The following is a 13,788-nucleotide window of genomic DNA, read 5'->3' as shown; positions in this document are numbered from 1 at the left end:
AAAGCTTCTCCCCATGGTCTACTGTAGACATTTTTGACCTGCCATAGTTGACTGGCTTTTCCTAAGTCTGGTTCCCTCCAAAGGATGGACACAAACATCATTGGATCTTTACGTGATAGGCTATTTCTATTGCACTAGTGGCTTGCTTGGTCCGTGTTCAGTGTCTACAGTGGTTCCCCGAGAAACCACTGCTCATGTTGGCCTGGAGATGCCAGGGACTGAAGCTGGGGCCTTCTGTATGCAAAGCAGATACTCTACCACTGAGCCGCGACCCCACTTTTTCTATGTTTCGGTGACACAGCAATGTTTATATTGTGAAACGCCCTGAGAACTTGTGTTGAAGGGTAGTATATAAATCTCATAAATGTAAAATAAAATAAATGTTGACAACAGGCACTGCATTGGTCCAAGGGTTCCCTGCAGCTCTGCCCTGCTCTGGGAAAATGGTGATTAGTAATGCGCTGTGCGAGTGGTGATTTCAGGTTAACATGCAGATAACACTGACAACCTGATGGAGTACAGATAATAGCTCTCCAGCAGTTAGAGTGATGACAAGAAGCTTCAGCAGAACAATAAAATAATGAGTATGCAAAGACATTGTCAAGTGAACCTCTCCCCCTTCCCACATTATTTGTCGAGCAAGAAAAGTAGTAGTCATGTTTAAGTTTCTAGCAAGCGAGGGAGGGGTGCAATAGGAGAATTCCTATTTTTCTATGGAGGACTTGGGACTGATGTATGTACCAGCTCTTCCACAGGTAATAACTTCTATATCCAGCCTCTGTTATTGATTGGTTGATTGACATTTACATCCCACCTTTTTCTCCAAGGAGCTCAAGGTGGAGTACATGGTTTTCCCACCCTCCTCATTGAACCCCCTCAACAACCCTGTAAGGTAGGTTAGGCTGAGAGGCAGTGACTGACCCAAGGTCACCCAGTGAGTTTCATGGCAGAGGAGGGATTTGAACCCAGGTCTCCCAGATCCTTGTACTGCAGTGTGCAAGGTGGTGGTGTGCATGCCCTGGATATGTTCCAGCTAACACAAAATTCAGACTTGTGATGAATATGCTCCAGTTTTAGCCATGGTAGTGGGCATATAAAGATTTTCTCTCCCAAGTATTTGCTTTTTTGAATATTCGTCACACACACAACCCGCAACCCTATCCTCTTGAGTGCCGTTGTTTTTCCTGGGTGCTAAATTAAAGATTTGTCAGATGTGTGATAATGGCAGCTTCGGTCCAAGCCAGCTGCAGGGCTGTCCTAGCCAGTCAGGGATCATGTGAGCAGAATGCTTCCTAGCCAATCAGCACACTTCAAAGTTGATCAGATTTGGCTATGTAATGGATGCCATGGAGAACAATTGGTGTCAATGGAGAGGGAGTAGATGGGTGGGATGGACGAGTAGGTGCATATCTACTCAAGAAGAGCCCACAGATTATTTTTGAGTGAATGGCGTTGTTTGGCAGTGTGAAAAATGGAGTAGTTGTACATCAGCCGTATGCAGGATTCATTTTAGCATATTGGTTTGTTCCAGGCTGCATTCACATAGTAGTTTATTCCATTTTCCCAACTTGCCCATTTCTGTTAAGTTCAGCATTATAGCTGAGCTTTCACACAATGTAAAAGCTACTTCTGGAACTATAGTGGAATATCATGCAAGCTTAGAGCTCATTTCCATGTTAATTGCTTACAGAAAAAAAGAAGGAGAAAAAAAACATTTGCAAACAATGTGGAAAAGAGTGCTGAACTTGAAGTGTATTCCACTTTAGTTCTAGAAGTGGCTTTTACATTGTGTGAAAGCTCAGATATAATGTGGAAATTAATAGTAAGGGAAATGTCATGAAATGGAATAAACTTCCGTGTTTATACAGCCTCGGGGTAAGATCTCTGTGTTGCTACTATATGCTCTGTTTGTTTTCCTCTAGCTGTACTTACATATCTACAAAACCAAGGCAAAGGCAACGTGCAAGTTGACTCTCAGAAACGAGAGAATTCTGGTTGTGTTTAAGGTGGAAGAAGAGTCAATATTTCCATAGCTATCTCACTTCAATTCATTTTTGGGAGTCCTGTGCCTGATGGAGGCTCCACAGTCCTTGCACGGGACCATTTCACATGGGGGGAAGTGTTTGTGTGAAAGAGATTCCCTGGGTGAATTGCCTCCACAGACATTTACCTAACCAGAGAGAGAAGATGGGCTGCCATTAATTCACTAGGTGGTTGTAGGTGGTCTACTCTCTCCATGTCAGCCTCCGGTATGGGGGTGTAATGATAATGGTCTATCTTAAAGGGCCATTGTAAAGATTACACTAATAATGCACGCAACGTGAAGTATTTTTGACCTTTGAAAGCACTATATGAATCCTAGATGTTAATCATATGGGGTGTATGTGACCCAATAATCAGCTGAACCCTACCTCACAGGGTTGTTGTGGAGATAAAATGCAGGGAAAGACTCCAATTTGCTGCCTTCAGCTCCTTGAAAGGGTGTTGGGGCTGCTGCAAAGGGTATAAATGTAATAAAATATACCATATTTTTGCATACATTTCCTCCACAGGCATACTTTATGCAAATCCGTAATTGAGTTTGGACAGAAGTGGGAGCAGGGGGAAGACTGTTGGGGAACATTGGTGTTATGTCTGAGCAGATACATAATACTTGCCCTAATAATTTGCAGTACTTCGTATGGTGCTAGTCCCTGTGATCTTTCCTGTGGTTCCTGGTTGCAGCCCTAGGACCTTTACCAGCAAAGTTGGTTTCTTAAATGTGCAGAGCTGGACCTGGAAGCTGCCAGGATATTGCACCTCCTTCTGCTCTGAAAATCCTTATTTTGGAAGTTTGGGGAGATGATGGCACTCTGTTCATACTTGGAGAGGCCTTTCCATTTGCATCTTTTGAGGGCTGAGCCAGCTTGGACAAGGCTCCCCCTGACGGCTGAGGCCTCACATGGGCTTTGAAATCCGCACAGCATGTTTTGTGATTCAGCTCCCCCTTCCTCATCCGTGTGGCAGGCTAAAAGTAGCTCATTTCAACACAGCTGCCACTCTCTTTTTTTGTCGGGGCTGACCAAACAGCCCCAGCTAGCATATTCAGAATTTGCTGGAACCCGATCGCTTCCCTGGCATCAGTGTTTACCTTGCAGAAACAATCCCCCTCCTGTAAGTGTTTTCTGGCAGTCAATAAACCTGTCTGCAAAAAAATTCTTGTATTTAGTTAGTGGACCACAAACACCTCTGTATGGTAGGGATGGGGAACCTAGGAATCACAAGAAGCTGCCTTATACGGATCTGTCTAGCTTAGTATTGTCTACACTGACTGGCAGCAGCTCTCCAGGGTCTCAGGACAAGAGGCTCTCTTACAGCCCTACCTGGAGATGCGACAGATTGAACCTGGAACCAACTGCATGCAAAGGACATGCTGTACAACTGAGTGAAAATCCCTCGCAGGCTACAGAGGGGGAAATAAATCCGGCCCTCCATTCCTCTCTGCTTGGCCCTCGGGACTCTCTCCAGGCCAGACACCCTCCCCAGCCTTGCTTTTGAAACCATCTCTTTTAAATAAGTCAATCACACCATGGAAAGCCATAAGGAAACAACACATTGGCTACTTTAAAAGCTTATCTTTTTAATGGGAGGCTACAGAAGAGGGGAGTCACTCTCGGAGAGAAACGAGATGAGAGAATATTAGCTTGGGGAGCTTCAGGTTGAGCCGATCCCTTGGAGAGCTGAATTTGACGGGTGAGTTTTTTCCATAGTTACCCAGGCCCACACATGCAAATATCAAGCCGCTGTGGTTGGATGACTTTTCCGTTTTCCAGGACGGCACAGGAACTGAATGTGCTGCACCCCCCCCCAAAGGAATAGCTGTGGTTTGTGCAATTGTTGGAGCCGAGCCGTAAGCAGCCGTCAAACGGAAGCCCAGAGCCCAGAAGGCTGAGTCAGGTCAAAACCAGGAATCCGTGACTCCAGGTGCTGCTGTTCCATGTGCATAGGACCAGTGGAGAGATGCAGCCCCAGTCTAAATAGGTTGGAGAGAGCCATTAACCAGCCCAAGCTGGTGGAGACATTGCAGGGATGTGATAGGACATCTGCTTTGCATGCAGAAGATCCCTGGTTCCATCCCTAACATCTCCAGGCAAGGCCAGGAGAGAACGCTGTCTGAAATCCTAGAGAGCTGCTGCCAGTCAGTGTAGATAGTACTAGACTAGGTTGACCAAGTGTCTGACTCAGTTCCTAGCTTCCCATGCTCCTTCCAGCATCCCAACTACATTCTCATCCGGTGCTCCTAAGGATGGCAGCAACATTTCATGCATTATGTTGCCTCCTTAGCCTTGTGACTACAGTGTGGCTGCCGGTTTGTGGAGTGTGTGTTTGTGTGTTCTGATGGGGGGGGGAGCAAGAGTGAGGGGCCAAGTACTACCCCCTGGGCCTTTCACTCTGGCCCCCAGATGTCTCCCGAGCCACACGCCTCTCATAGGCCCTTCTTTGCACCTTGAAAATCGCTGAAATGTGTCCTTGAGCCCCAATCATGCCCCTTGCTTCCCTGAATGGAGGGTAGAGAGGATTGTGTGCGCAGAACCCAGCCAGTTTCTGCCGGTTTTTTTTTTCCTTTGGCCCTTTCCAGAATTGCTATGTGGCCCTTGAAACGTTCCCCAGAAGTGAATGCGGCCCTCAGGCTGAAAAAAGCAGCACCACCCCTGCCTCAAAACCTACCACTCTGATTCTGCATCTTTCTGACTGTGTACATAGAATGCATTTAAAGCACATTATCCCCCCCCCAAAAAAAGGAGTCCTGGGAGCTATAGTTCACCGCTCATAGAACTACAGTTCCCAGCATCCTTAACCAACTGCATTTCCCTGCAGGTTTCCTTTGGGGAGGGGGAAAATGTGCTTTGAATGTATGCTGTGTACACAGCTTCCAGCGCTCGCTCGCTCGCGCGCTCGCGCTCTCTCTCTCTCTCTCTCTCTCTCTCACACACACACACACACACACACACACACCACAGTGCTTTCTCGTTTTGTCACGTGCCTGGATTCCTTCCTACCTTGGGAATTGCGGCCTCCCCCTTCAGGACAGGCCAAGGTCATTCTTCACCGTAAACACAGCCTGTCTGGGCTTCCCCAAAGTGCCCCAGCCGTGACCTTCCCCAGGCAGGATGGATCCTCCCATGCGTGCAAAACAGCCCTTACTGAGACCAGGACATTCCCAGGCTCTGCCTGGGCACTTTGGGAGTCTGGTGTGCAGCATGCGCAGGGGTGGGGAGCTCCCTCCTTATCTGCCCTGGCTCTGCTGCCAGCACTCGGGTGATCTGTCTTCTGTGCTACACATCACGCCTCCTGTTTTCCAGAAAGTGGTCCATGAAATGGTGACCGGGTGCAGGGAAGCCAAGAGAAGTTTCCTCCATTGTGGCTTGTTTGTTTTGTTTGATTCAGTGATGTAGTGCTCTCAGTGCGCATGGCACTTTCCAGAATACAAGAGAGCAGGGTCTCTGCCTCCCAAGAGCTTACAGTTCACAATGCAGAGGAAAGGCCAGACCAGGAGGAGTTTCGTCTACTGTAAGATTGTCAGAAGAGCCTGGCTACTGGATCAAGGCCAAGGCCCACCTAGTCCAGGACTGTGTTCTCAGCCAAAATAGCCAATGGTCAGGGATGAGAGGAGATGGAGGAACCACGCGCTTGCAGTGTATGGTGTGCACATAGCCTTCCTTTTTTTAGTACACCATTTTGTGTGCCTTGTGTGGGGAAGTGCTTTAAAAATGAAATAAATGCAGGTAAATTCAGTGGGAAAGCTTAGCCTGAGCTGAACAGTTTCAAGTTGCCACATTTGAATGATCCTAATTAACTTTAAGTGTGTGTGTGTGTGTGTGTGTGTGTGTGTGTGTGTGTGTGTGTGTGTATGCATGACTTGAAAGCTCAAGGTTTGGAACAAAAGGTTTCATCTACCCTTGACCCTGATGAGCTATTCTTCTTACTGCAAGGAGCAGGAAAATAATAGATGTGTACATCTACATCTACATTTACATCTACATTGCATGCTTTTAGATAAAGCTGGGGATGTGAGCTTGCAAGGATTTTGCCAGATTATCGAGTGGGTGGGTGTTAGGTACTTAGCATCTCATTTCCTACATGTTTCGTTCTTGTGGTAAAGCTCCAGATAAGATTTCTTGGTTCAGTTGAAGAGGCTTGTGGGGGCACAGAGGCAGAATTTGTAAAAATAGAACATTTGCTAGGTTTGGGATCATACCCAGATGGAAGCAGTTTTAAAAGACAAATTAACAGGGGGGCATCTTGCAAAAAAACCCATAAAAACCGTTTAGAGCTTTCTAAAAAAAAAAGGGAAAGCTTAAAAAAATAGTGTGGTATTTTATAGCATCATCCTTTACATATTTTACTTAGAAGTAAGTCTTATTAACATAACCACCCCACCCCACTCACCTTTCCCCCTCTCTCCCTCTTTTCCTCATAACTTAACATTGTGTGTAACACTAATGTCTCACAACAAATGAAATTGAATTGTAGAAAACACAACTTGAAAAAAAGAGACAACACATGTATTGTACAATAAGAAGTCTTTAATAAAAAATATATTTAAAAAGTCATTGATTTACTCCCAGGTGAGTGTAAAGGATTTCAGCCTTAGAGTGGTCAAACACTCTTGGTATATTGTCCCGGTAACTCTTAAGACAACTCTCTAGTGTAGGCCATTATCTACATATTACAGATTTTAGACAGAAGGGAAGGTTTGGAAGCTTAGAGAATGGTAGACTGTATATTGAACTTAGAGGTTCCCCCAAGTTTGGCCTCCCCTTCCCTTTTGTGGGCAGAGGGGGCTGTTTTGGCCATTTAAGGGACAGCACTTACACCAACACATTGGAAATAACAGGAATGCTGCTGTGTTGAGTCTCAGATCTCAACAGCCCAGTCCGTCTTCAGGCAGGCAGAGTTTGTATGGCTGAGAGAATGGCAGGCAGAAGGGCTCTCAGTCCTCCCCACTCAGGGCCCCCTCAACTCAGCTTCTTGAGCTGTGAAAGATGACAGTCTTTTGTATTTCCTTAACAGTACCGTGTTGGGCAGCTGTACACCATCAGCAAGCACAGCCACCAAGAGAGCGACAAAGGGGAAGGTGTGGAAGTGGTGAAGAATGAGCCCCACGAAGACCCTGTCCACGGCTGTGGCCAGTTCACTGAAAAACGTGTGCACCTCTCCAGGTGAGATGCCAGCCAGTGGCTTTTGTTGTTATCTTTGTGTGTGTGGTTTGGAGTGGGGTTTTTTTTTTTAAGAAATCATGATCTGAAATTTTATTTTATTTTTCAATTTTTTAATTGATTTTCCAAATTTATAACAAACATAACAACAAACAAGAAAAGCATTACTATATCAAAAAGCAAACAAACAAACATTTATCCTAACTGTTATAGTCCCATTTTTGTTATCATTGTTGGGTGACTTCCTCAACGCCCCCAGCTGAGTTTCCATATAGCTCCTTGTAGCAGTTTTCCAACACTATTTTCATATAAGATCTACTTGTTCAACTAACATCTTTCTTTCTTTTCATTTTTACTTCTATCCATGGTATTATATGATTTCACATATTTAAATCCTAGGCCAATCTGTTACTCACAAGTAATTCTATTTAAATTATCTTATCTAAATAATCTTTAAACTTCTTCCATTCCTCTTGATACTCCTCCTCCTTCTGGTCGCGGACTCTTCCAGTCAGGTTGGCTAGCTCCAAAAAGTCCATCATCTTCATCTGCCATGATCTGAGATTATTATCTCCCATTGTTCCTCCCGAGGAGCCTCCAGGCAAGAAACATAACCAGAACCAAACAATATTTTTTTAAGCGTTCTAAAAAGCACTAGACATTTAAACCACTCTGATGGCACTTTGTAGTGTCATGTCTTCCCTCAAAGCACCGTGGGAAGTATTGCTTGTTAAGAGTTGCTGAGAGTTTGTCAGGAGACCCCCTCAGACAGCTAGAATTCTCAAGACTTTCCCAGGAAGAAGAATTGCCTGCTAAACCACTCTAGGCAGGGAATAGGGGTCTCATAACAACTCTAAAGCTCCTGGATTCTTTGGGGGGAAAGCCATGACTGTTTAAAAGTAGTACAATACTGCTTTACACATATCGTGCAGTTGGGGCCGTGTAGCATTGTGCATGGTACGGATGTGGCCAAGCCTTTTCGTTTTGCACAATGAAAGCTGAAGATCTGGGGGGTTATGGTTCTTCTGGGAGGAGGGGCTCTCCCATCCCGTGTGGATGCCCATGCTCAGATTAAAGGTCAGTGTGCTTTTAGCCAGTGGGGTATGAGTTTGTACATGCAAAACACGTGCGCTGCCACTGAGCTTTATCATCGTCGTCCCCCCTTCCACCCACCAGCTGTACCTTGCTGATTCAGTGTTTTGCTGTTCTCCCCATTTGTTCTTCGCTTTCCAATTAACTTGTCATGGATTCTGACAATTACTCAAGACTGGCTTTTGTTTGAAAACCACTGGAGACAAAAGGCATAGCCCTCCCCTTGCTCACATCTGCCACCTACGGAGCTGTCTCTGCTTGACTTGACCCCGTTCCTCACAAAGGTGCTCTCTGAAAAGAAGGCATACCTGTCAGTGGAGTGGGGCATGTTAGTGTATGCGCACAGCTGAGTGTGAAGGACTTCCTAGACCCTAAGATTTGGCAGAAAGGCCCTTCTCTGTGTCATGCCTTCTGGAAGAAGGTAAAAGGTAAAGGTACCCCTGCCCGTACGGGCCAGTCGTGTCCGACTCTAGGGTTGTGTGCCCATCTCACTTAAGAGGCCGGGGACCTGCGCTGTCCGGAGACACTTCCAGGTCACGTGGCCAGCGTGACGAAGCTGCTCTGGTGAGCCGGCACCAGCGCAGCACACGGAAACGCCGTTTACCTTCCCGCTATAAAGCGGTACCTATTTATCTACTTGCACTTTAGGGGTGCTTTCAAACTGCTAGGTGGGCAGGAGCTGGGACTGAAGACGGGAGCTCACCCCGCTGCGGGGATTCGAACCGCTGACCATGCGATCGGCAAGCCCTAGGCGCTGAGGTTTTACCCACAGCGCCACCCGCGTCCCTCTGGAAGAAGGTACAGGGTTATAAAGACTAGGACTAGCCGTCTGAGAAACAGTTTCTACCCAAATGCACTTCTGGTTTTAAACACAGTATAAGGAGTCTCTATAGGAGAATATTGTCTTTTAAAATGGGGTTTCTGAGTTTTTAGGGGTTTTTGAATGTCTTATGTAGATTTTTCAATTTCATTGTTCTGGATGAGACAATGACAATAAAGATAGCGTATCGTATCGTATTGAGGTGGCTCGGCTGACGGGGACAAGAGGAAGGGCCTTCTCAGTGACCGCCCCCAAATGTTGTGATTCTTTGCCTGGGTTGACCTCTCTTCCTAGGCTTTGTTAGATGGCAAAAAATTATGTGTACCTAGATGGAATCTTGGCTCTTGGGGTTGAATGTGGCCCTTTAGACCTCTCTGTCTGGCCCTTGGGACACTTCCCAAGCCACACCCTTCACTGGCTGCCCTTCTTGAGTGTTTTTTTTCTACCTGAAATGTGTCCTTAAACTGATAACACCTCTAGCCTCCTGGAGGTATAGAAAACTTGGGCTTTGTGCAGCTAGAATGTAGCCAGCTGTACAAAGAATCACATAAATTGCTCCACCTAGTTTTTCCTCTGGCCTAACCCCCCACTGGCACATGCCCCCCAGAAGAATCCCGATTGGGGGTGTGGCCCTCGGTCTGAGAAAGCTTCCCCACCCCTGTTATACACACTGGAAGGGTGAGAAGCGTATCCTTCTATTTAAAAGGTCAACACTGTCCTGAAACATTTGCATTTTGGAAAAACTGGGTGCTGGTCAGGGTTTCCTGCAATGTATACACAAGGCAGAATAGAGGTGTGTGTGTGTGTGTGTGTGTGTGTGTGTGTGTGTGTGATCCTGCACCTATGCATTGCTTGCTTCCCCACACCCCCGAGAGATTGGAGCATTGTCTAGTTGTCTTTCTTTGGCAGCTTGAAGGCACCATGTTGGGAAAAGGCTGCTCTGCCTCTGAGCAGAGGAAAGTTTCACCAAGAGACAATAACAGTTAAATCTTGGCATTTGGTGAGACAAAGAAAAGCCATTAGAACACAGAGAACCAGCTGAGCAGGAAATCTGATGAACTCCTGCCACTAAGAAATAAAAATCCTTGTAAACTTTAACCACAAGGCCATGCTCCCATGTTTTGTTCTCAAACTGCTCCTCCATATGAGGTTTTTTAAATATCCCCAGATGTTCTTGATTACAACTCCCATCCTTCCCAGCCAACTTAGCTAATAGGGACCATGCGAGTTGTAGTCCACCAACATCTGGGGACCTATGGTTGAAGACCACTGGCCTAGAGGAACCCAAGCTCACACTTTGCCCAATCTAGTGTCCTCCAGAATTTTTCAACTCTTAACTCCCATCAGCCCCAACATGCACATCTCTAGTATTCCACAACATCTGTGTTCTGCCTCCACTGACAGAGGCAGTAAGCCTCTGAATGCCAGTTGCTGGGACCTTCTGTATGCAAAACATGCCCTGTCACTAAGCTACAGCCCTTCCTTGAAATAATCCTCTTTCTCCGTAAATCTTGGTGGGAGAGTCCAGCTGACTTGGTGGTGGTAGTTGCTGCCCGTCGCTGTGACCCTGGTTCATATGTGAGCTCTACGTGAAGCTTGCACATGGAGAGAAGCCTCTCTGTGACAGTAGCAGCCATCAGTTGTGGCAGCTGCTGTAGCCACCTGCAGAGAGCTGCCCTCCAGCCCTATCTCTCAGCCCATTGATGAGCCAGTTAGTGGAGTGCTGGCTCCTTTGGCTGACTTCCAGTGATGTCTGGCTTAGAAGCACCAGAGCAGAGTGGAATGAGGAAGTTACTGTGCTTTGCTAAAATTTCCTTCTTCCTTTCTGCTACTGCTGCTAAACAAATCTAGGCCTTGTGGAGCTGGTGGTTATGCTGAACGTGACTGGAAGTGTGTGTGTCTGTGCATCTGCGTGTGTGCAGTTTGCACAGGTGGTGTTAGCATGGGGTAAGAACACAAGAAGCTGCCTTATACCAAGCCAAGCCATTGGTCCATCTAGCTCAGCATTGCCTACACTGACTGGCAGCAGCTCTGCAGGGTTTCTAGGCAGGAGTCTTTCCTAGCTCTGCTTGGAGATGCCAGGGATTGAACCTTGCATACAACACAGATACTCTGCCGCTGATGTTGCTAGACTACAGTAGCCATCATTCCAAACACTGGGGCTGGTGGGAGTTGTAGTCCAGCGCCATGTTGCCTAACCCTTTCCATTCGTCAAAACCAACAGCTGCTACAGGCATCTTTCCAAGCAGAGGCTCTGTTCTGGCTCTCTGACATGCTCAGGATGGCAAAACATCTCGGCTTGCCCGTGTACTTGGCCTTACAGATAGTTTCACTTGTCATTCCACCCACCCAGCTGAAAATAGGCAATGCTTATAAGCTTCAGCAAGGCTAAATCCCCTTGCTTCCAAATGCTCCCGGCATAATGGATCAGGCAGGCAGCCCCTCTCTGCTTCCCGGGCTCCTCCCTTTCTTTTCTTCCCCTTGCTTCCACATACTCACATGCACCTCCCTCGCTGCAAGCCTCCCTCCTAGGCTGCCGAGACCTGTCCCCTTTTGCCCAACTGTCCATTGGCTCAGAACGTGTGTTTCGGAGACAGCTTTGGCTGCGTGGACTTGTCTCACTGCACCGCTAGCTGCTGCGGGAGCCATCCGTGCAAGAGGGGGCGGTATTTTTAGACTGCATTCTCACGATTCTCTTCTCGGGGGATGCTATTTATAGAGCGCAGAATCTAATCAAAGCGGTTGGGACGGAGGGGCCCTTGCCTTTTTCCACCCCACAGTTTGGGTGCCGCATCGCTTGATCCGTTTGCAGGAAAGCCGGTGAGATTTCAGCTGGTGGTCTAAAGCGACGCGAGAGCCAGCGTCTCCCCCACTGAGCCCTTTGCGGCACAGTGACAAAGAAACACTCCTGTCTTCGCTCTCCCTTCCCTGCCCCAGGTGCTACAAACTTGTGTCTGTGCTCAGCCATTCCTTCCAGCCACATGGAAGCATTTGGCTGTTGGGTAGGGAGGGCATTTTTCAGCCCAAGGGCCGTATTTCTTTCTCGGGAACCTTCCAAGGGCCACATGCCAGTGGTGTGTGGGGCCTGAGGCAAAAATGTGCAGAGCAATGGATGTAAACGTTACCTTTGTACAGTAGTTTCTACATGCATGCACACACGTCTCTCTGCCCCTTTCCAGCTAAGCAAGAGGCAGTATCAGAGTTCAAGGACTCATTCCAGCCAGGCAAAAACACTGTTTAGAATAAGTGGCCTGGGCCTTAACTGTCAGAGTCTGCAATGCAAAGTCTCTGGTGCCTTACAGTTTCTCTGCCTCAGTTTATCTTCTGTGCTTTCTGGGGTTTTGAACAGAGGTCTTTCCCCAGCCCTAACTGGAGATGCTGGGGATTGAACCTGGGACTTTATGAATGCAAGGCAGATCCTCTGCCCTCTGAGCTACAGCACTTAGACATCCCTTTTGGGTTTTAAAGATTTGCCTACTTGGGCTTAAACATGCCCATTTTAAGATTTTCTCTGCTTTCCCCTTTATGCTGTGCTGTCCCACCATTAGCAAGCTGCCTAGCTGGGCTCGCGCTGTGACGCCACGAATATTCTACATCACAGAGAAGGCCTGGAACTATTACCCGTACACAATCACAGGTAAGGAGAGCTCTTCTGAATCAGACAAATCTCCATCTCACCCAACAACCTCTTTCTGCAGGGCCCAACTAGAGACCTCTTGAGAACCCCAGAATGGAATAGTGTTGGGTAAGGTAGCTGTAATCTTCACTTTTCTCTCCTCCGTCCCTGGCACATAGAATGGATCTACACAGATATAAAAAAACAGGGAATTCCAAAGTGTAGGAGCTGCCACACTAAAAGATTGATGTCAGGCAGACGTCTTCACCGTACTGCCTTTGGCACCTGCTGAAAACGTTTAGACAAGCTTACCCAGATATTTAGAATGCTGATGTGTTTATGGTTTGTTGGGTTTTTCCTATGTTTTGTTCTTAAGAATGATCTCAGTGTTTTATTCTCTTTGTAAACTGCTTTGAGGTTTCCTACAGTCGAGCGGTATATGAATCTTTTGAACTTTAGTTGGATACAACTCCTGAGCCACCCATCAGGTTGGGCAAAAGCCTTCCCTGAATTTCCGTTTGCAGCTTTCCTGATAGGAACGGGTGCAGGGAACCTCAGCCAGTGCTTCTCCTTTCTGCCTGGGCTGTTGTGCTGGAGCTGGGTGGCTTACGTTGTCAAGGGAAATTCAGTTATGGCTCCCGCGGCGACTGTCCCTCCCCATCTCATCGCTGGTTTTCTCTGTCTCTTTCCTCTGCTGTCCTGCGGATTCCTGGAATCGCCTCGCCATCGGCTCAGAGTACACGGTAAGTGCCAAGATGTGCTTGCATGTTAGGCACTTTGCTGCTTCTCCAAAGGAACGGCTTGTAGCCTGGACTTCCAGAGTGGCCCTGAGGCAGCACCAACTCCTCCAGGCAGGAGGCTGCACATGGGAACAAGTGAATATGCGGCAGGGAGGAAGGGAAGGAGCAGTTTGGGGATGTCGCAGTCAGCCTGTGAAATCCCCCCGGTTTATCCTCCCCTTTCTTTCAAGAAGCTGATAGCGGCTGACATGGCCTCCCCAACACCACTGTTTCCTCACAAGAACCCTGCGAGGTAGATTAGGCCAGCTTTCTCCAACCTCG

General features: G+C 47.3%; 1 protein-coding gene across 1 annotated transcript in view; it reads left to right on the top strand.

The window, feature by feature from the left end:
- LOC309356566 (cytoplasmic phosphatidylinositol transfer protein 1-like) overlaps nt 1-13,788 on the top strand; it is a 47,546-nt gene that overhangs the window by 19,668 nt on the left and 14,090 nt on the right. The window contains exons 3-5 of the mRNA XM_081888107.1: nt 7,054-7,202; nt 12,660-12,748; nt 13,463-13,470. Of these exons, the coding sequence (XP_081744233.1) occupies nt 7,054-7,202; nt 12,660-12,748; nt 13,463-13,470 (246 nt within the window). The remainder of the gene's footprint in view (nt 1-7,053; nt 7,203-12,659; nt 12,749-13,462; nt 13,471-13,788) is intronic.

This window comes from Podarcis melisellensis, assembly GCF_964234715.1.
Source record: "Podarcis melisellensis genome assembly, chromosome: 14".
Classification (NCBI taxonomy): domain Eukaryota; kingdom Metazoa; phylum Chordata; class Lepidosauria; order Squamata; family Lacertidae; genus Podarcis; species Podarcis melisellensis.
This window is presented reverse-complemented; position numbering and strand designations above follow the sequence as displayed.